Source organism: Lycorma delicatula, chromosome 7, assembly GCF_047948215.1.
Source record: "Lycorma delicatula isolate Av1 chromosome 7, ASM4794821v1, whole genome shotgun sequence".
Lineage (NCBI taxonomy): Eukaryota > Metazoa > Arthropoda > Insecta > Hemiptera > Fulgoridae > Lycorma > Lycorma delicatula.
Window position 1 is genome coordinate 120,241,178 of NC_134461.1, and position 23,399 is coordinate 120,264,576.

The 23,399-nt window shown below is 28.4% G+C and overlaps 1 protein-coding gene across 1 annotated transcript in view; it reads left to right on the forward strand.

Annotated features, from left to right (window-relative positions):
- The first annotated feature begins 11,906 nt into the window (after window positions 1–11,906).
- Window positions 11,907–23,399, forward strand: part of LOC142327303 (protein obstructor-E-like) — a 101,613-nt gene continuing 90,120 nt past the window's right edge. Inside the window, exon 1 of the mRNA XM_075370221.1 lies at window positions 11,907–12,046. Within this exon, the coding sequence (XP_075226336.1) occupies window positions 11,992–12,046 (55 nt within the window). The 5' untranslated portion in view covers window positions 11,907–11,991. The remainder of the gene's footprint in view (window positions 12,047–23,399) is intronic.

Below are 23,399 nucleotides of genomic sequence, written 5' to 3' on the forward strand. Positions count from 1 at the left end.
AAAAAATGAAAACACACCACACATAATAGAAAACGTCGACCTATGTTTTAAATAATTGTACTGGCTAGTTAGACGTAAAACTACTAAAAATGAAAAGTAAAATACAATTCATTTTTCATGTGTGTTTGAGTGAGTTGAACAAAACTAAGAACGACTAACAAAAAATTATCAAGAGATTCCATATAAATTTCTACGAATGCACCTTGTACTTCAATCATACGAGTATAAAGAAAGACACTAATATATTCATGCTAATCAAAAGTATAGGTATAAAATATTAAAAAACGATAAGTATATAAAAAAAAAGTTCATTTACCCATCAACATGCTGAATAATAGCAACGTTATACGTTGCTCGAAGCGATGTCATCAAAATTATTTATTTTAAAAAATTTAATAAATAACAAAAAAAGAAAGGGAATATATAGAACCAACATATCTTGCTTATACTCAGTGGGAGGTGCATCAATCAAGATAAAATTAATTTTAAACAATCTGCTCATTGTTCTAAACAGAATAGATCGCAGATATTGTATAGTATGGTTAAAAACATATTTATACGTACCGTGTGTCCCAAGAAGAGGTATACGCTTTTGATTTAGTATCATTCGCCCATTCACCCACCAATTTTATTAAAACTTGAAACTTGAAAGATGTTCTATGAAAATTTCAACCTTTTAGTATTTACAGAAACAAATTGGCGGCTTTCAAATCAATTTCAACATAAAATTCAGATAAACCACATTTTTTATTCATTACAAAATAGTTGGTAAAAATGATTAAAAACAGATGATTAAACAGCTGTTCAAATTGAATAAAACAAGTTAATAATTAGCCGTAACCATCAGTAATTATTTAATTGTTTTTAATTATTCTATTTCTAATTATCATCTGTTTTTAATAATTTGTATCAGCTATTTTGTAAAGAATAAAAAATGTGGTATATCTGAAATTGATGTTTTAATTTGAAAGCCGCCATTTTGTTTCTATAAATCCTAGAAAGTTAAAATTTTCACAGGACATTTTTAGAATCTTCATTAAAAGGTCTGTAAAGTTTCAATAAAATCGGTGGGAAATGGGCGGTTGAAACTAAATCAAAAGAGTATACCCCTCTTCTTGAGACACAGGGTATATTTTTTTTTTATCTTAAAAATAAGTCATCGACTACTATGGATGTAATAATTATTACTTAAACTCTCTATAAATTCAGTAACGTACACTGAGTCTGATGGATATTGAAACGTTAAATTATATGTTACCACTTTAAGATATTTGATTGTTTATATCAATTTTTCAAAAATCATGTGAACATATTCATTTTCTAATTCTAATTTACGTTTTACATTAATTATATCCAACATAAATTCTGAAAGATGAAAGTTTTAAAACGCAGATTAGGCCGTATTATCCTGTATGAAACCTTACTATGGGAAAACTCCAATTCAACACCTGATTTTGTAATTATGTAAAGGAATTATATTATTCACTAAGGAGGAAATTACTACACATACTGAGTAGAAGAATAATTTCGCCAAAAGTAAGAATTCTCATCATTTTTTTTTTTGTTTTCTCTTCTGTTCCCCTGGATCGGATCGGATTCAAGGAATACTCAATAACCCAGGGTATGGATCTTTTATTCACTTCATTTGTCTGCCTCAAATCACTGAGGCGAAGTAACCGAGCCCGGCTATGCCGTTCCCGGGTCCCGCCATAGTAACCGGGACTCGGTCTTGCCTCTTGCCTGCCACCAGAGAGGGAAACCAATTCCGGCTATGCCGTTCCCAGATCCCCCCTAGTAGCCGGGTCTTGGTCAATCCCTTCCTTTTTTTTTATGCTTGCTGTTCCCTGCTTCAGTCACGAAACTCTATTTATTTCCTCTGAAAAATTTCCGTGGCCAAACCGTGTACAGCATTCCATTCTACCACTCCTTGTATCATACAGTTTTCAGTGTTTTCGGGCCCTTATTCATCCAAGGCCTGCTCTCTCTTTACATTTGATCCATCGGTCACATTCATAAAATGTATGGTAAGATGAATCTACCAGGCCACAATATATACAGCTGGACATCTCTCGCTTCCCAAATCGGTGTAAATGAATTCTCATTACCCTTTTTTTTATCCTATTAGGTTTTTATTTTTTTCGTTGGCTGTAATAGGTAAAAGGAATATTCAGTAAGTACTAAGTAAAACTATGAGAAATTATATAAAAGACGCAGTGCCACAATTTTTTAGTTATAGATTCATTCTCCGGTAAGGTCAATCTGTTGAACAGTCTATAATTCATTAGGAACTTCTACAGTCCACAAAATTCTGTGGATTAATAATTTCTATAGAAAATGATACTTCTGAAATAACCTTTTTATTACTTGAAAATTTTTTTTTAGTTTGCAAAGATTTGCATAGTTCAATGAAAAGTCTTTGGTCAGTAATATGATTTATCAATCCTGAGCAAGCATGCTCCGATTTCCCAATGATTTATTGACGAGGTGGGTACTCATGCCAGGAAAAGGCTACATAGCCTTAACTATCATTTAAATGGAGTTGTACACCTGTACTCCAGTCCCTTCAAGAATAGATAGTCTTGTTTCATCATTCAACTCTTTTCATTCCTTTAACCTTGATCCGTTCTTCTCTATTTTGAGTTCATTAAGTTTTGATCCTGTTCCTTTAACGATATTAAAGATGCTAGACTTATAGAGGCAATACATCCTCGGTATCTGATAATGGGGACTTACTGTAAACCTTTCTGAAACGTTGTTTGCTGTCCTATAGCTGCAAATTAAACCTAATTTTTAAAGTGGACATTCTGCATAATCTAGTTCTCTTATCCCTTCTAAGAAACAATACAACTGTGATTGGTTCAATTCAATCGCAGAGTTGGTAGCATCTCGGCTTCTCGTGCGGAGGTCCCTGATTCAAATCCCGATCAGGCATCTTTCATACGCTACCAATTTTCACCGAGCTAATAACCATAGCTGCTGATTCCCGCACTTTCATAAAAAAATTACTGTTAATTGAATAGAAGTTAAATAGAGTTTTTTAAATTATTAATTTACACAAAAAAATACCTCCATTAAAAAACAATTTTAAATAATATAGGTTACGAATTGCTAACAAAAAACAAAGGATTATTTATAACAAAGTTTTCTTGCAGTATTAAGCAATGAAATTTGTGAAATATCGGATAAAAATTAAAAATAATATTACAATCTTATTTTACTAATAAACCTTTGAAGAAAAGCCAATACGTCTCACCTCTCAGTTATTTTCATACAGAAGCAAACACATCTCCACGATTTATTGTGTTGTATTTTCCTATAACTAACATACAAAAATAATGTCAAATTGTCGTACATCTTATTTATTATCACTTAGTATTAGAAATATAAATTGGAATAAATAGTGAAAATTAATCTTTTTTCTATTTTTTTTTTCCATGACGAAGATACAAACTTTTTCAATGACAAACCGAAATATTTCTTTTAAATATAACGTTGTTTTTAATAAATTATTTCACAAATTTTCGACTGGTCATTGCAATCATCCTCCTCAGTAATTATTATCGTTCTCAATGTTACATCAGTTAATGCTGGCATTTTCTTTTAATTAGGTAGACACGAATTAAGAATGTGATGAAAAGTATTCTAGATTTGAATTGAGTCTGTTCATTCATTCGTTGTTTTTTCACGTGAAAATAGGATAAATTATCTCAGTTAGTATTAAATGAATTTAGATTGGTTTTTCAATCCAATATAACAGGTAAAACATACGATAATTATTTTTCTCTATTTATTATTTTTTTCAGAAGTATCAGTTTTGTAATAGAGCAGTTTTTATGATAAGATGTGGTTAGAGTACTTCATTGTTGGCCTCCGTAGCGCGAGTGATAGCGTCTCGGCCTTTCATCCGGAGGTCCCGGGTTCGAATCCCGGTCAGGTATGGCATTTTCACACGCTACAAAAATTGGCATTCATCTCATCCTTTGAAGTAATATCTAACGGTAGTTCCGGAGGTTAGAAAAAAAAGAGTAAATTCATTAACTGAATTTGACCATATATATGTATTTTCCATCGCTCTTTCTTTTCCTGTTAACCTTTCGGAATCACCATAAGGTATTAATTCAGAGGATGATATGTATGAACGTAAACAAAATATAGTCTCGTACAGTCTCAAATCGATCATTTCTGAGATGTGTGGTTAATTGAAACTCAACCACCAAATAACACAGGTATCCACGAATCTAACATTCAAATTCTACCTCTAAAAACAAACAATTGTATATTACCTTTTGTCAGAAGCTTTCCTAATTATCTAAACACCGTTTCCTAAAGCGGTATTATAGAAGCAAGCTTTTTGTTTTATTCAATTAAATTATTTGAATAACGTGCTTTATTTATTTGTCATCAAAAAAAGAAAGTAGATTTATGATCTTAATGCATTTATTAGTCTCTTTCTATATTTATAAACAGAAAAAAATACCAAAAATAATTTTAGATTTAGTATTTAAGTAAAAAATATACTGAACGCTGTAGCTCACAGCTTTACAAAAAAACGAAATCAAGTTATTTTTCAATAATACATTTGTACGATTGAAATCAAATCTTTACGTACGACACAAATCTTCGGTACATTAAATCAGTTAAGTACTTTAGAATTCTAGTAAAAAATACTTTGAATCGCCATAAAGTAAGTATGATACATGCTCAATATATTGAGATATGAACACTTTAAAAGCCATATTTATGTAAGTAGACCGGAAAATTAAAAAAAATTCAAGCTCTGTCCTAGACAACAATGAAACATAAAATACTGAAAAATGATATAAAGGACTGAGGATTACTTTTAAATAGGGAATTATTAACATACTTGGCGTTTATAGACCTAGAAAAGGCTTTCGATAACGTAGATTGGAATAAAATGTTCAGCATTTTAAAAAAATTAGGGTTCAAATACAGAGATAGAAGAACAATTGCTAACATGTACAGGAACCAAACAGCAACAATAACAATTGAAGAACATAAGAAAGAAGCCCTAATAAGAAAGGGAGTCCGACAAGGATGTTCCCTATCTCCGTTACTTTTTAATCTTTACATGGAACTAGCAGTTAAGAACAATTTAGATTCGGAGTAACAGTACAAGGTGAAAAGATAAAGATGCTACGATTTGCTGATGATATAGTAATTCTAGCCGAGAGTAAAAAGGATTTAGAAGAAACAATGAACGGCATAGATTAAGTCCTACGCAAGAACTATCGCATGAAAATAAACAAGAACAAAACAAAAGTAATGAAATGTAGTAAAAATAACAAAGATGGACCACTGAATGTGAAAATAGGAGGAGAAAAGATTATGGAGGTAGAAGAATTTTGTTATTTGGGAAGTAAAATTACTAAAGATGGACGAAGCAGGAGCGATATAAAATGCCGAATAGCACAAGCTAAACGAGCCTTCAGTAAGAAATATAATTTGTTTACATCAAAAATTAATTTAAATGTCAGGAAAAGATTTTTGAAAGTGTATGTTTGGAGTGTCGCTTTATATGGAAGTGAAACTTGGACAATCGGAGTATCTGAGAAGAAAAGATTAGAAGCTTTTGAAATGCGGTGCTATAGGAGAATGTTAAAAATCAGATGGGTGGATAAAGTGACAAATGAAGAGGTATTGCGGCAAATAGATGAAGAAAGAAGCATTTGGAAAAATATAGTTAAAAGAAGAGACAGACTTATAGGCCACATACTAGATCAATCATCACTATCAACCGGTAACAAACAGGGTCCCCCTGGGGCGCTGTTTTGGGAGGTGCAATGAGGTGCTCTTTATCTCTGCAAACAGTCGTCCGATTTTCAAAATTTAAACGGGGTATTTGCAAGTTGGTTGAAGGTTAACTTTTACATGCATAAGGTGCACTCTTGATCTAACAGATCACGGTTATTGGGAAATGTTATATCTTCGCAACCGTTCTTCCGATTTTAAAAATTCAAACGGGGTATTTGCTAGTATAATACATAATCACGATGGAATCAAACCAGAATAAAAAGTGCAATATTTCTCATCAATGTTTTTTTCGGCAGTCGTGTTTTTAATTTGTAATATTTATCTCTTGTATATGGTTAGTAATATAATACTCATTTTAATATTTAAATTTAAAAGTAAACTTTATTAATAGTCTTGAATTATTTTTATTTTTCAGAAAATACTACAAAATAAATTCATTTCTATATTTGTACAATATTAAAATAGCTCAATTGTGATTAAAATACCTGACGGATCTCGCTACAAGGAAATGATTTTAAAAGTAAATACCGAAACAACAAACATTATTGAAAAGCTAATCCAAGCAATGTCGATAGAGAAAATAATCATTCTTTTTGTAGTAAGTATTTCCTGATTTTAAGTTTTTATTTTTATTTCAATAACGTCGATATAGAAAATTTAGATTTTCAATTTATGGCTCCGCCACCTATTGAGTGAAATAATAATTGAGAAAAGTAACATTTTATTTAATATTGTGTTCTACAAACATTTATTAAGTTTACCTCATTATTATGGTCATTTAATATCATTGTGAATGATTCAATAACTAAAGATTGTTTCTAATCATAAAATGTTGAAATATGATGACGTATTGTATTATAATAAATAAACAATAATAATGGCTTACTATTTAATAAAGTTCAAAGGATATACTGGTGGCACTTTGGCCACTAGAATAAGAATAAAAGCAATATTCTGGTTTTATAATTGCTTAATACTTTAATTAAAAGGGCATAATTATTAATATTGATTAAATCCCCATTTAAAATATAAAATTCTTTCATTCTCTAATTAAACTTAATTTATCTATAACTTTTACAGGTTTAACTAGTGAATCAATGAACGGCAATTTAACTAATAAATTAAGAACTAGAAAACACTTGACGGGTAAGTGCAAAATCTTTTCACAATGTTTAATATGTTAAATATAAATAATAGAAAAGATCCAAAATATTTATTTGTCATTAACATAATTTTACAATTGTAATAAATTCAAAGCCAAAGCTGTAATGAGCACCCAACATTCAGAATGTTAACAAACAATAAAAATAAACTTTTTAACAAAAAAATACAGAACTTGAATGTACAATAATTCATGATGATTAAAAAAAAGAGTGTACTATATTTATATTTATATATATATATTTATATATTCAAAAATAATACGCAAAAGACCACAATAATGCCTGACATTTAAAGGATCGCCTACAACCTCACATAGCGGTTCAGTATTTTAATAGTGAATGTGGATCAACATTTCTCAAAAATCATTTTCAAAAATGATGTAGCCATTCTCAAGAAGAATATACATCTCATGCCATGCTTACTGGTGAAAATTAGAAGCGAAGACAATGGGAAATAAATTGGTTTGCCGTTATCTTTTTCATTGGTGCTCTGAGAAAGGTACATCAACACTAATAGACATCATCAATTTCAGAGAAAGGGGCGTAAAGTATCTTACCTGTATCACATATACAAGAAAGATTAGATAATAAATGTAAAAAAAATTTTGTATATTTTTCTGAATTAAGTTACAAATAAATTTAAATCAAATAGTTGAACTTACTTAACTAATTTCATGACTAAATGGCAGTTGTTGGAGGACGATGAATTATTTTTACCATAAAGAAGCCTTCATAAGATACATATGATTAGCCCGACGTTAGTAGAAATACATTTACATCATTTCAGCTTGCTTAGTCCTTTCAGTTCTAATCGATGAATTGCGCAGCACATCTAAAAGAGCTTACGTTTTTAAATATTTTTAAAATTTATTAATGCTTTGTATTATTTATAGAATTCGGGCGAAATTTTTCTCCTGCATTTCAGTTACCCCGGTGAAATGAGGTCATACTGAAATTTTGAAGGCGTTATTTTACGGATAAATTTGATATTTCTTATATTTTTTGACCTGAAACATCGAATAAAATAGGTCCCAGAACTGTGTATCTCTTTTGTAGTTTTCATGATATCCAACATAAAATAGAAAAATTTGTGAACTAGAAAAACACTTTTTTTTTTGTTTGAAGTAAAATAACTTCGTTAAATGGCTAGGATGTTAATAGAGCACATTTTTAGTGCTTTTTTTTTAGACTGAAGTAAAGTCGGGTTAGGTTAGGAAACAATCAGAGGGTTTTTTTTTGGTTTTCTATCTTTTTTAAGGTAAATACACACAAAAGAAATGAAATTGTTGGATTACTAGAAAAGTGCTTGAAAAACAAAATACGAGTGCCATCGATTTTCTCCTTATTATGAACCAAATAATTAAGCTTTAAACTTCGTCCAACTCTTCTTTGTTACTTTTCTATACAGTACTTTATAAGTACTCTACACAGTATTCTTTGCAAGGGAAAGTATGTTAATTGGGTGAGTTTCATGACCCTCCACTAACAACAAAAGGTTTTAACATTGAATAATTCCAGGAGAAAATGCGTACATACGTACGCAGCGTATATATATATATATATACATTGACCTGGTTTTTTTGTTTTTGCTTGATATCTCCAGACTAGATAACCGATTAGTATAAAATTTGGCACAACCATCTCTGTATACTATTAATATTATTTAATTTTGGTCATAATAGGTCAAAGGGACAGATAATTATAGATCTTTCTGTTCTTATATTTCGAAATTTTACTTTAAAAGCAGGTAAATTTTTTCGCATATTTTAATGGCTCTTAGGTAGGTAAGTTACCCACAGGTTGGTCTAGTTGTGAATGCAACATCGCAAATCAGCTGATTTCGAATCCTAAGTTCAAAGCCTAGTAAAGGGAATTACTTTTTTATGAATTTGAACACAAATTGTGGATACCGGTGTTCTTTGGTGGATAGGTTTCAAATTATCCACATATTTCAGGTATGTCAAGCTGAGACTTATTCATCCTCTGAAGTAAAATGGTGGTTCCGGAGGCTAAAACAGAAAAAGATAGGTAGCTAAATTACTCTGTGTTCGGATTTTTCAAACCCCCATAAAAGTGTAGGGCAAAAATACTTTCTTTTTTTTTGTTGTTTCTAGGCTCAAAGTCACATTCTTTTACTATTAGATAATTTTTTTTACTGTAGTATATTAATTTAGATATATATTTGGGCTGTTTCATTCGTTGGCAGGGGATAATAAAGCGATTATCGTTTTTCTTGATAACTTCAGACTGGATAAACCGATTTTTATGAAATTTAATACGATGGTCTCTGAATAATTTTGGTTATAATTGGTTTAGGAGGTGGATGATATAGTTAAAAAGAGTCCTTCATCTCAAAATTTATTCAAAGTGTAGAATCAGGTTTTTAAATCACCTAACCTAACAGTGAAATGAAAATGGGGAAAAAATAAGCGTGAAAATATTGTTTCAGTTCAATTAGATTTTTAATGAAGAATAATTTCAAAAAATTTCTCGAATTTTGTTAGACAAAATTTTTTCCCATTTGATGAACCGTGGGACTCGAATATGTTATTTTATTCATTTTTTTAATGTACCCATACGAATCGCGCCGCTAGATAGCAATACTCGATAGTACTAGGTAGCTTACAAAATCTTGATAATGTACTTGAAATAATAAAATTTAAAGAAAATGTACTACACCTTGTTTTAATAGTAAATGCTGTTATGTAAATGAAAGTACTGAAGATGAAACAATTTTTTTAATTCCCACTTCTTTAAAAAAAATAAAAGTATTAGTTTACAAGTGATTATCCTAGTTTTATTAAAAAATGAATAAATAAAACAGAAATAAATTCGGTTGGTGAATAGTATTTACTTCCATACTTACATACTTAATACTCCCCCTAATTTTTCTCCCAAGGAGTAGTCTATTGAGGGTAGCCGGAGTAGACAGAGGTTTTCAACTTTGGCTACCGAAATATGTTTTCGCGTCCAGTTCGGTTAAAAAACAAACACATATGCATTTGCCGTTTCAAAATTTATTATTACACAGTCTCAAAAAACTGATCTTTTCAACGATCACCAGTAGCAGATATGAATTACTGCTCTTAAATTAGTCTCAAAGACTAAATTCCATTGGTAAAAAGACTATCCAAACGCAGTAAAAACTAAAAATTAAAAAAACGTGAAATTACGAAGATTATCGCATATTTATCGAGAAAAAAATCCTATATTCATTAAGAAGATCTATTTCTGCGATGATATGTAGCTTTATTTCATGTAAATTATTATTTTTTTTAATATTTTAAACAATTTTAAAAATTTTGAAATGTCGATTTGCGAGTTGAACTGAGTAAATAAGTCTTCGGTGTTTCCGCCGTCGAACAAACTCTCGCCGGCGTCATTCTACCGAACGACTTGATAGAAATACTTATAGTTTCTAAAATATCACAAGCAATCTGTATTAACAGCTAATTATCTTAAGCACTTTATTCTTGAAAGGTAATTATACAAAAAAAAATAATTAAATTCTAACAAAATTGGAGGTTACCTTTTTTTATACTCTTGAAGTTTTAGGGACATAAATTAACTTTTGGAAAAATTCATTTTTTAATATTTTTTGAAGTTGGCTGCTACTACAAAATAATTGTCTGTTTTTAATTTTTCACCAACAAAACTAACTTTTAACAAATTGAAAAATTATTAATTATTTTTAAAGTTTTTTAAGTTAGTTTTCAAAAAATATTTTACTTTAAATATTATAATTTAGATTAATTAAAAGATAATTAGACTTATAAAACATGCTTATTTCAAAAATGCGAAATCATGAAATGGAAAATGCCATAATTCTGCATATTAATAAAAATAAGGAAAGAGGAGCAAGAATTTTAAAAAATCGAACCTGAGGTAAGGTTGTATAGAATGCAAGAATAAATTCCTGGTTAAATGGAAAAACTACTCACGAAAAAATCATGAACTCAATTTGTCTCCTTGACTTTATTGTGTGACAACTTATCGAATGAATCTGTTGAGCAAAATTTGCATTTACTGAACAATATACGGAACCGTAACTATCGGAGATTACAAAAAGAGGCGAAAAAAGTAAAAAGTCAAGTGGTTTTTACTTAAAGCAATTTTTTCATTAAGACCGTTTTTAAATCGATAATAAATGCGTTAGTTAATTTACTTTGTTCAATATATAACAAACCTTTACACCTGTGACAAACAAATTATCCTCAAGTATAATTTTTCGTTTCAAAAATCCTCTTAGCAACTCTGCTAAAAACATTATTACTAAAGGACCACCACAGATTCTACTTTTTCACTTTCTAGAAGAAAAAAAAATCATTCTCATAAAAAAATTAGAACATTCGGTAAAAATTATGTAAAAAATCATAGGTTTTCGGAGCTCTCTAAGAATCTCCTACTCTTAAAAAACAAAAATTACTTCCAACATTTTTATTTAATTGTTAATTCTGCCCTTAAGTCTAAGCCAGGTCTGCTCTTCTTCCCGGTTAGGTATAGCATTTTTAATACGCTACAAATTTCTATTCGTGATGAATACCAATTCGATACCAAATGATCATACCAGTCGATACCCGCACGTTGAACTAATAAAAAAAGGTCTGCTGTTCGTCGTTTTTCTAGCTTTTAGGTTGCGGTTAATAGGAAAATTCTATTTTCAAATGTACTAAAATAGTAAAGGTTTTTATTATTGTCTAATATAAATTATGGTCATATAATAATAAAAATAGTAATCACCTATTGTAACTTTCGCCTTGTAATTAACTTAATTGTAAAAAGAAAAAAAACAATTGTTCCTATTAATTAACAACATTAAAGATTTATGTAAATATAAAATATTAATTACAATTAAAAAGTGGTAATGATAACAATAAAATTATTATATTGCTCTTATAATTTGATGGGAAATAGAACCCCGGACTTTACAGATGGAGGTGGCGACCTCAGTTCCTCTGTGTGAAAGCTAGTGAATGTCACGTGACTACAAACAACGACGTATTCTCTGGTGAGATTCTCCGTCGCTCTGCGGTTCAGTCTACACCTGAACTTCGTCATGATTGCGTCGCTTTGTGGTAGTGTGCTTGTCGCCCTTGCTATAATCTCAACAGGTAAAAAATTCATATTATTACATCGTTAACTATGTAATTAATCTAGATGTTTATCTTATTAATCTATGTAATTATTTTCATTAATTAATTTATCTTAATTGTAAAAGCTATTGTTATAAGTATTAAATAATTATTATTTATTGTATTATTAATCCTGTAAGATATTTTAATTATGCCAAATTCTTAATTTAATGTACTATAAGCAAATAATCGAGTTTTTATTTATACGCAATAAACGTATATTTAATGCTGAACATATTAAATGATCGGCTAGATTTTTTGACAGATACCTTCTGATGACTTCTAAATCAGCTGGTCTTTGGTTCAATTCCCGGTATGGATCAGTCATTTTTTCTAAAAATATTTTCAGTCTCTCCATCTTCATCATTAAAATATATGTTTAAAAGTACGTATGAATATTTAATCGTAAAATAAATATATTGGTATAAAAACAAATTTACTTAAGAACTATTCCACTGTATTTCATAAAATCATGATTACTGTTAAATCATTTGTTCTGAGATCGAGTCCTGGTAAAGAATTTTTTTTTTCTTTGATATTGGGATTAATAAATTATTATTTATGGTATAAACCACATTGATTTTAACCTTCTCAATTGTATAAAAAATAATAGTTTTAATTTGTACTTTTTTTAGTAATGCAGTTTAGAAAATAATTAATAGTAATTAAAATTTATTCGGTATGTTTTGGTATAATAAAAATTGACTTGTCATTTAAGATCATTTCACATACATTTGGCAATAAACTTAACTCTAATATTTCCTACAGTATTAAATTTAAAAAAGAATTAGTCATTTCCAAAGAAAATAATGATTAAAATACTTTGGTTAAAAAATGAAATTTAGAAAATAAAAGACGATTCATGATAAAATTTACATATATGTATATATATATATATATATATAATATAAAAATGTGAGTTTGAAATATATTTTCTACATCACGATTTTTTCTAATTTTATACTGTAATAAACAGTAAACAAAGCTTTCCAACAACATAACGTTATTAACGTAAATGTGAGTAGCTTTTACGCTTTTCGCATCGTCAGTACAAGGAATAAATATTATTTTGATATAATATTATTCAATTTTATAACTGCATAAAACCGATAAAAATATTACCCAGTATAAGATAGGTTTTAAATTAAAGCGTTTTTGCTTTTCATGAAGAAACCCTAGATTCAAATCTCAGTCAATTTTAATATTTTTCACTCGTTAGAAAATTTATTTCTGATTAGATAATTTAATTGAGTATTGAACTTGTAATAGCAAAAATATTTTTACTTACTTGAACAACAAATACTACAAATTAATCAAATCTTCCTGCCATGCTATAGACCTAAATTGCAATATTTCTTTATAAGAAAGAAAGGAATTTGTTATTATCCTCTAGTGTTGGCTGTGAACACTTTCATACAAGTTGCCTTTATAGCAACTGATGGCGCAATAGATGCATAAAAGCAACTGGTTCCGATAAAAGCAGAAGAGTGGTTAATAACCATAATTACATAAAAGTTTTATGTAAACAAATCATTTTTTTTTTCATTTTGACGTAGGTTATGTGTGATGTACCGTACATAAGTTATAATGACACTGTTGACCAGTAAAATTTATTAGTTAGTATTTCAAAAACATTATTTGAAATTTCTCTCTCACTCACTCTCTCTCGCACTCTCGCACTCTCTCTCAATCTCTCTCTCACTCTCTCACTCTGTGTGTGTGTGTGTGTGTGTGTGTGTGTGTGTATGTTCCCTCGATACATTTATATATAAGCAAAATATTGTTATATGTGTATCTTATAAATGTCAACGTTGTTTATTACGGCCTCTACAATACCAAAAAAACTTTTACTTGCTGCAGAATTCATTTTAAAAAAGTATACCTGAACAGTAAACAAAACAAAAGGCAAGTTCTATATTAACAACATGTGACCTTATAAGTACTCATATACGTGCGGCACGCACGATTTATATCTAATTAAAAATAACGATTGTTTTAATAAATAATCTTTTAATAAAATTTATTGGACTTTCAGCTTACGAAAACAATTATTCATTGCGTATCCCACTGTGTATTACCACTACTGAAAACCTTTTCAGGTTTTCTCCTGAAAATAGATATTCTGAGACAAGTTTTCTTCTTTTTTTTTTTTCAACAAAAATCCAGCTTTCTATTCATCACTACTGCCCTTTGTTAATATGAATTATTATGTTTATAAAATTAAAACCTTTAAAGATATCTTTATAGAAACTCAGCTCAGTTCCTGATCAATCGATTATCATGACTTTGTTTTTACCCAAAAATAAACTATTCTGTAGTTGTTACAATTTTTTGTAAACATTTCAGTTAAATATTAACTATTTTTAAACTTTTTTTTTTGCTTGCTGATACCGCCACTAAAGCTTGAAACTTAAGCGTGGGATATGGAAATAGAATTTTGTAGCGTATGAAACTTTCATGCCTGACCGGGATTCAAACTTAGGACATCCGGATGAAAGGCCGAGACGCTTCCACTCCGCCACGGAGATCGACTAATTTGAGATCGGCATTAATTTAAAAAAAATATATATATATAGATGTTTATCTCATGTAAAATTTTAAAACATAAATTGGTTAATTGGAGAAAATAAGAAAATATTTATAATCATTTAAGAAAAACGTTACATAAAATATAAAACTAGATGGCCAGTTCGATTTTTAAGCAATCATCTTCAGTAAAAATTGAGTAAATAGTTGATAATCAAGTAAATAAATAAATAAAAAATGAAAAAAATAACAATGTAAATTAATTTTTAAAAAAAGAAGAATTCATGAAATAATATTAAACGCATACTTCTAAGGCGTATGCAGAATAACGGTAAAGCTGTACTGATAACGGTAAAACTGATGTCGTTATAGGCAATTCCAATCGAAAGCTTACAATTAGCATAAAAATATCTGATACACTAAAACCTTCAACACAGATTGCCCTTGTGGGATTACCTTTGGGACAGCATTCATAAAGTTGTTAGAAATACTCCTTTTTTATTATTATTATTTTTAAATAGTATCTCCTCAGTGTCTAACTGATGACGATTAGATTTTAAAGAACAAAATTTTTCTTGGAGGACTACTTTTTTAATGTTTTCTTGTTTATCCAATTTACTTAAATAACTGTTTAATTCAGCTCTTTCTTTATATAAACTAATTAAGATTAGAAAAAATTCTTGTACAGTTTTATGTTTCATTATATTATTAATATGTTTCTGTACCACCACGGTACTATTGGATATTTTATTCTATTGAAAAACACATTGAAAATTTTTTTAATTCATTACTTAAAAAATAATCAAGTTATCTGTTAACCTGAAGTTTTAATAAATCATTAAAATTAAAATAAACTTGAAGTATTTACATTTTAAATACTTTGGTTTTCTTTTTTATTAAGATAAAACTTTCACGTGAACTTGATTGCATTCATAATCTCCGATTTTAAATTATAACACACACACACACACACGAGTGTATGGGTGTGTATATATATATATATATATATATATATATTAAATATACATAATAATTTAAAAGCAATTATTCATTGTTAAAAGGCGTCTCTTACATTCTGCATTTGAAGAAAAGTAAGACCATAATAACGGAACATTAAAACAAGTTGTTGAATTGACGCATTTTTTTAAATTCCCTATAACATACTTCTAGTTGAAATCTTTAAATTTAACTGTCCACAAACTAAATATAGAATTTTCTTACAGTGCATTTTTTCTGTGTAGAACCGAAATAAATGACAGATTAGGGATATATTTCTGCCTAACAACAGATTATTAGTATTATTACAGTCTTGAAATGTCTCATTTATTATTCGTTTAAACAGTTCTTTTTATTTAACACTAACGATTTCAATTATATATTTATTCAAATACATACATACAAATGTGTCTCTTATTAAGTAAGAGGAATTGTATATAGTGCACTGTTTCTCGATAGAAGAGAAATTTGTTTCGTTGTACTATCTGTTCCAGTCTTTCATAGAGCTGTAATGAATGGGAAATGTTCGAGTACAGTAAGCATTAATCACAGTTGCTTTCCCTGCTACCAATGTTCACTATAAAGCCAGTCCTGTCCTATTAATTAACAATGTGTAGATTACTCTTATAAAGCTAAACATCTGCAAATCCGGTGAACTTAGCAAGCCGATGTGTATACTTGATGTAGCGAAGCAATTCAATCCAATTCTCTTTTTTCTTTATCAGCCTGGCATGGGATGTTTGTTGTTTTTGTAATTTTCTACGCCCGTTTTAGGAGTGACTTGTATCTCATCAGGTAGTTGACATCTTTTTGGATTATAACACACAGAACGTGTATGCACATGTATGCAGCTAAAATATATTTAATTTAAATTGAATCTAAATATTGCTATAGAATTTTAGAATGTAGTTTTCCGATCAAATGTTAGGATAACATCTAATCCATTATTGGTGGGTCTGTGTAATGCCAGCCAATATTTGAATAGTATTTTTATTGAACACAATAATTTTTAACAATAATATTCTACGTATTAAAATTTTTAATAAGAATTATAATAATAATGCCAATGCTTCATATATCCTGATTTGATTTCAAGGACTTTTTATAATTATTTATCTAATAATGTTTATAGGTTTGTTTTCCTCCATTTAATTTGATTTAAACAACTTAAGTTTTTTTTACATTTACAAAAACCTTGTTTTATTTCTTTTTTTTTTTTTTTTTATAAATTTGTCGAGAAATGAAACAGAAATTTATTAATTAAATAAATAGTGAGTGTGTCAACTTTATTATGTTTACACCATTCCGTAATGTTTCTTCATAGTTTCTTCATATCCCACAGGTATTTTAAACATTTATGATTGGTCAATACAGATAAGGTCAAGTAACATAATTATTTTCTGTTCTTTAATATTATTTTAAAATAACGATCACGAATCTTTCGTTTTATTCCATATCATTTATAACACGATTACTGCAGATATATAATTTTGCACATTCATTTTCAAAGATTTAGTTTTATTATATTTTAATTTTTTTGAAAAGTAATAAATTATCATTTTATTTAAAATTAATATGTATGTAGTATATAATTTTTACATAATTGAAGACAACAATTTTTTTTTTTGGTGACAATAGTTCTTCCCAATTTACTCTTCTCTAGAATTTTTACTCCATCATCTGATTATAGTTAAGTGCAAAGAACTGTCAGATTTCACAAAAATTAAGTTTTTTCTCATGCTGGCGCTTGTTCAACTGTTTAATCGTGTGTTAATTGGATTTTAGTGTGTACACATTATATATGTGTTCATTCTTTATAACCATGATCTTCATTTTTCTTTTACTTTTCTCTTTTTGTAATTAATAAACACATTTCTTCAATTTTCTTAAAGTACTAAATTTTACTAAAAGCTTTTCCTTTTGCTTACCTATATATCTTAATGTTTTTATAGCACAAAATTGTATTTTTTTCATGTTTTCCATTATATATATAAAACTCTTTTTGATTTTAGCAACCTTTTAACGGAAAGCAATACGTTACTTTCGCTGTTTTAAAAATTAGTAACATTTAACCAACTTTCTAAATGGAAGTCTGCTATATATTTTCTTTTATTACTTCTCTTTATGTATTACAAATTCAAAAATAATAAATAGTTTATTTTTTAAGTTAGTTAACGATATAAAAAAATTGCATCGACTCGTACATTAAAAATTATTCATAAATATAATTAAATTTATTAATTAATTGTTAGATAATAGTACATTATAAAGGAAAAATATGATTTTTTTTCAAATTATTTTATAGTATATTTTTAGATACCTGTCATTTAATTAAAACCAAAAAAAAAGAGCGGTCTGAACAAAAATTAAGTTTTCTTCTTGCAGCTCAAAAGCTTTAAAAATTTTAATAATATTCATTAATAATTCATTTACAAATTAAAAACATATTTTCAAAAACAATTGATGTTAAAACAATTGAATTAAATACATTTTTCTTAGAGAAAAAGAAAAGTTATAAATATTTCTGAGTTACAAAATTTCTGAAATAAGAAAAACTTGAAAATTTTAAACAAAGAAATTTTTTTATATACCGAAATTATGTGCTAGCTAATTATACCCTAGTGGTAGGTATAAGAATTAAATACAGGAAAAATTTTTTCCTTGATCATAAATATGACTTTTACAACACTTACATTGATTTATTGAATTATAATAGATATTGATCTTTTACAATCGGTGGCATGAATCCGCACTTTTTTATTTAGAATTCACGAGCCTAGGGCTAGATCAAGTTATTTCCATGTGTATTGTTCTTTTCTCTTCTTCCAGTATTCTTTCATTCTTTCTGAGGTGGTTTTTCTTCTTCCTCTGACATTTTGATCCACTTTTGGATGAGACTTTTTCTTGAAATCTTAGGTTTTGGTTTTCGTTATCGTTCTTATCTTTTTTTGTTGGTGAATTTGTTTTCGTAGATTTTTTTGTTCTTTCACTCTTATTGAGCGTGTTTGAATTACGGTTTGTTTTGGTTTTTCCGTTAATGAGGAGGTCGATAATCTGTTTAGTTAAGTATGTTTTGGTTCATCTTTTGATGTGGCAATAATATGGAAAATAATAATGTAAATATAAAATAATATGGCAATAATGTGGTTCATCTTTTGATGTGGAAAAATAGAAACTTATTCGTCATTTTGGAGACTTTCTCAATTTCCCTGTGTAGTTTTTTGTTTTTTATCAGTTTTATTTCGTCGTTTTGGAATTTGGGCCCAAGGATTTAACGATTATTTTTCTTTTTTTCCAATTTTTCTATTTGTCCTATACTGTTTAGTTTTAGCGTTTTTGCTGCTATAGAGGTTCTCGTTTTATCACTTTTTTATTAATAAAATTGTTTTTAAATATTTTATTATAAATAAAATTTCAAATTTATGGTATTTGGTAAATGTAAACCTGGTTATTGAAATTTTACCGGCATACTTCTCGATTTTAGCATAATTACTCGTTTTAGTAATAGATCTTATGTGTATTTCATTGTCCATCTAATCTATGAAACTATTCAAATATTTAATAATGTTTGTAAAAACCATTTATTCTTTGATTTCAATTCCAGCTGAATTCAATGTGATTTTTACCTAAGTTATTAAGTCAAAATTTATCATCTTGGGGTACAACTTAATTCCTGATCACCATCACTCAATTTCTACTTCTTCCCCAAAACTTAATCCTAATCTTTTTTAAAATATTCGCTTTCTCTTTGCCCTTGTTTAATAACATTTTCTAGATTTAAAAAAAATTATCTGAGCTAAGGTAAACGATTCCTTTTAGAGAATAACTATAATTTATTTTAGAACATTAACATCATCAGATATATATATAATTACCTAAAATTAAATTGTGATATATATCTGTGTAAAAATATTATTACCATAAATGTTGTAGTTAATCATATGAAAATAAATCTTCAAGTTAATCTGTTTATTAAAAAGTGAAATTTTGTATAAATTTATATCACTTAGTCCAATAATAAATATTAATCGTTATAATATACCTTTCACTTATATTTTTATTCTTTTTAATTTCTCTTTTTGTTATAAGGGAATTTTTTTCTTAATTATTTTCTCTTATTGTTTTTATAGCAATCTTTTTCATCAATTATTATGCAATATTGATAATTATAATTGGGTTGAAAAAATAATACTTCATATCATCGAATATTAAATTTGTCAAAGAAGATTCTATTAGTGATTTTATTTATTATACATTAATTATTATTCGTCAGTCAAAATTTACAAACTATAGCCAAAACTGAAAACTAAAACTGATGTTGGGTTGGATTGTTTTATATACATAATGATTAATTATTATTCTTATTCATATGTTTACATAAATAACTGTAATGCTTATTATCATTCAGTTATGTTATAAAAGTAACACATGTCTTGTTATCTAAAATGTAAATATACGTAAACTAAAATTCAACAAAAATGAACAAACTTTTCTTGTAAACAGCGAGTTCAACAAATTATGGTAGTAACTTTTCTTTTAGTAATACCAGGTTCATTAGAAAATTTCTCGGCCTGACAAAGTAAACTCAGTATTTTTATTAGTTTTTTTTTCAATGTAACCACCTTGTAATTCAAAACATTTAAACCAACAACTATCCGACTTTTTAATTTCCAGTATAATGTGATTTATCCAACTCTGCAAAATAAGCGTTTTCTCACCTTTGACTTCATCAATTGAAGTAAATATTCGTTCAGCGAGCATTTCTCCAGGTTTTAGATGAGGAAATAATCGCTGGTAAAATGGCATTCAAATCGGGGGAATAAAATTCATGTGAATCACTTTGAAGTATAACTCGTGGAGTTTTACAGCAATCCGAGGTGTGTGTGCAGGTGTTTTGTTGTGGTAAAAGATCATTAAATTCATCTTTTCAGTCAGATGTGTTCGTTGAAACTGGATTATGTTCTCGGTTCAGTACTTAAGTGTACTCCCCGGTAAATATTCTGCCTTTTTCCAGGTAATCTATGAGAATCATATCACGATAATCCTAAAAAAAACTGCAGTCATGTCTTTTCCGTGGATGGAATCCTTTTCGCTTTCTTTCGTCTTTTCGAAATTTCGTCTGCTGCCATCCACTATTTGAACGCTGTTTGGTCTCTGGTTTGTAATAGATTCACCATGACAAGCCACTTTTATAATCCCTTATTGCAACTCAACAAAATCGAAATAAAATAAGTCTAAACACCCTCGAGTAGTCGAATGAGTTTCTGGCTGATAGTAAAAAAACGCGGCATTCATTGGCGGAAATCTTTGTCATACAAAAGACATCGTGTAAAATGTATCAGATACGGTCTACCGAGATGTTTACAATGTCACCAATATTTCAAACCTTTAGTCGGGTAATCATTTAATAAGGCATTGTCGTTTTCTGTAGATTTTAAGAAATCATCAAATCCTACGATTGTCGATTCGTTGCAGGTTTTGGAGTCTCGAGCGTTCATATCTGGAATGCAAGTTCGACCACTTTTAAATTCAGCAGCACACTACTTTACCGTCAAAAATTAACGAGAAGTGAAATCTAACTATTTTTATATACGTCACCTTTAAAAAAAAAAATACTGTAACACCTCTCGAATTTTAATTGTATTCCTTATTCAGATAATGTCAAAACTTGTTTGCTTAACTCGATCGTCATAAATAAGCAACTAAACGCACAGCTCTTGGCTACAAGCCATATAAAAGACCGTGCTCGACAAATATCAGTCACTTGGTATACGTAGCCCACCGGACTAGTCTAGAGGTTAACGCATCGTCGCAAATCAGTTGTTTAATAGCCGATTTCGAAGTAGGAGGCTGTGAGGTTCGAATCCTAGTAAAATTTACTTACTTTTTTACGGATTTGAATACTATACAGTGGATACAGGTGTATTTTGGTGATTGGGGTTCAATTAACCAGACGTATCACGAATACGTCTGAGTCTGTTCAAAAGTACACTTCATACACATATCATCCTCATATCATTGGGCCATGGGGTTTCTTATTGTTTAGTAACTGAACAGATTGCAACGTAAACATTAAGAAAAAAAAATTGGTATACTTACGCCAGTTCTGTTCAGTCTGAGAACCTTCCGAACGATGTTTCAGTCAAAATAAAATTACTTTTTCAATTAAAAGTGTATGTAATGTATATTTTTTTTTATACATAAAACCCTTAATTTTGATCAAATAAATTCACCTTATTTCGATGATTTTATTCTTTATTATTTTATAGAGTAACCTCCTCTAGTGTCCCAGTAGTAACTCTCATCCAAATAAATTTATAAATCAAAAAGTAGAATGCATTTACGAGAATTTATATGATCAAAATAAAGTATTAAATAATATATTAATAAGAGAAGTTATATTAATTTTTATCTATTACAGTTTTTATTCGTTATACCTTAAGTACTGTATACCTTAAAATCACTTTGATATTTACCGTATTTTCTCGTAAAACTACGAAAATAAAAGGGGAAACTTGCTAAATTTAAAAAGTAAGTTGAAAATAAATTATTTTAATGTTTATTTAATATGAATATACGTTGTAAAAAGTAAGGTGTAAAAATATTTATTTTCTTCCGCACTGCAGAGAACCAGAGCTTTTGAATACCAGCAGCCTCTTATTTTCTCTATATTCTGTTTCTCTCTTTTTATTTTGTACACGCTTTTTTCAAGCGCACAGTAGTTTTTAAGTGGTTACCCATAATTTTTTTAAATAAACATAAAGCCAAAAACTTAAAAATATTATAAACTTAAAAAATATATAACAAAACAGAGTTCATAAAATTCATTAAAAAGTAAAATATAACATACATTTTTAGTTATTTTGTAAATTTCAGCTTTTTAAACCAGTTCAAATTATGAACAATTTGTCTTTTTGTGACTTTTTTTAATTGATTTGATTCTTATTTTCTGCTTTTCCTAGTATTGTTACTTTAACATTCGTAGTTGACGCGTTTCGAAGTCTCTATTCTCAAAACTACTTTTAGCACTGAGTCTTCCAAGTTGGGATCGTCGAATGGAAGATTCACTGCTAAAATTAGTATTGATACACATCTATTAAGAATGTTAGAGTTACATTGCTAGTAAGGCAAAAAATAACAGTGAAATAAATTATGATAATCGTAGTGGAAATATAAAGTATTGGGAAAAAAGTTTTTTTTTGTTAACTTATTTAAAGAAGTATTATTTTTTATGTAAACAAAACGGAAAATTTTATCTATTTGTGGGCCTTGAAAAACCTTTTGTTAGTTGTATGTCATTAAAAAACTCCAGTTCCCCGGTCAACTGCCTTAAGATAGGCTTTCTCTAATTTTGCTATTTCTTTTATTTTATTTTTATACAGCACATATTTTAAATTTATGTTATTTATTTGGTAATGACTGTCAAAAAGTTAAAATTAAAATATAAACATCATCTCCATCTTATACAGTGGTTAAAATGTTACTATATTAAGTTTTACAGATAAATAAATAAAAGTTATCCGAATTAATTCCACTTGAATAGTTCTGACAAATGTTTTTGTCTGGCCAATAAACTTTATAAAAAAAAGGTAGTTAAAGAATTTATTTTTATATTAACTTTTATTGTTCACATTTACAAATATTATTATTATTATTTATTCAAAATCCAAGTATTAAATATTTTCTTTTTAATTTGCATTCCATCTTAATATTTAAATATTAAATACATCATAACATGAGTAGTTTTTTTTTCTATTCGTTTCCTCATATAAATTCTTAATACACCGATTGGAATCTTCTTGTGTTATTT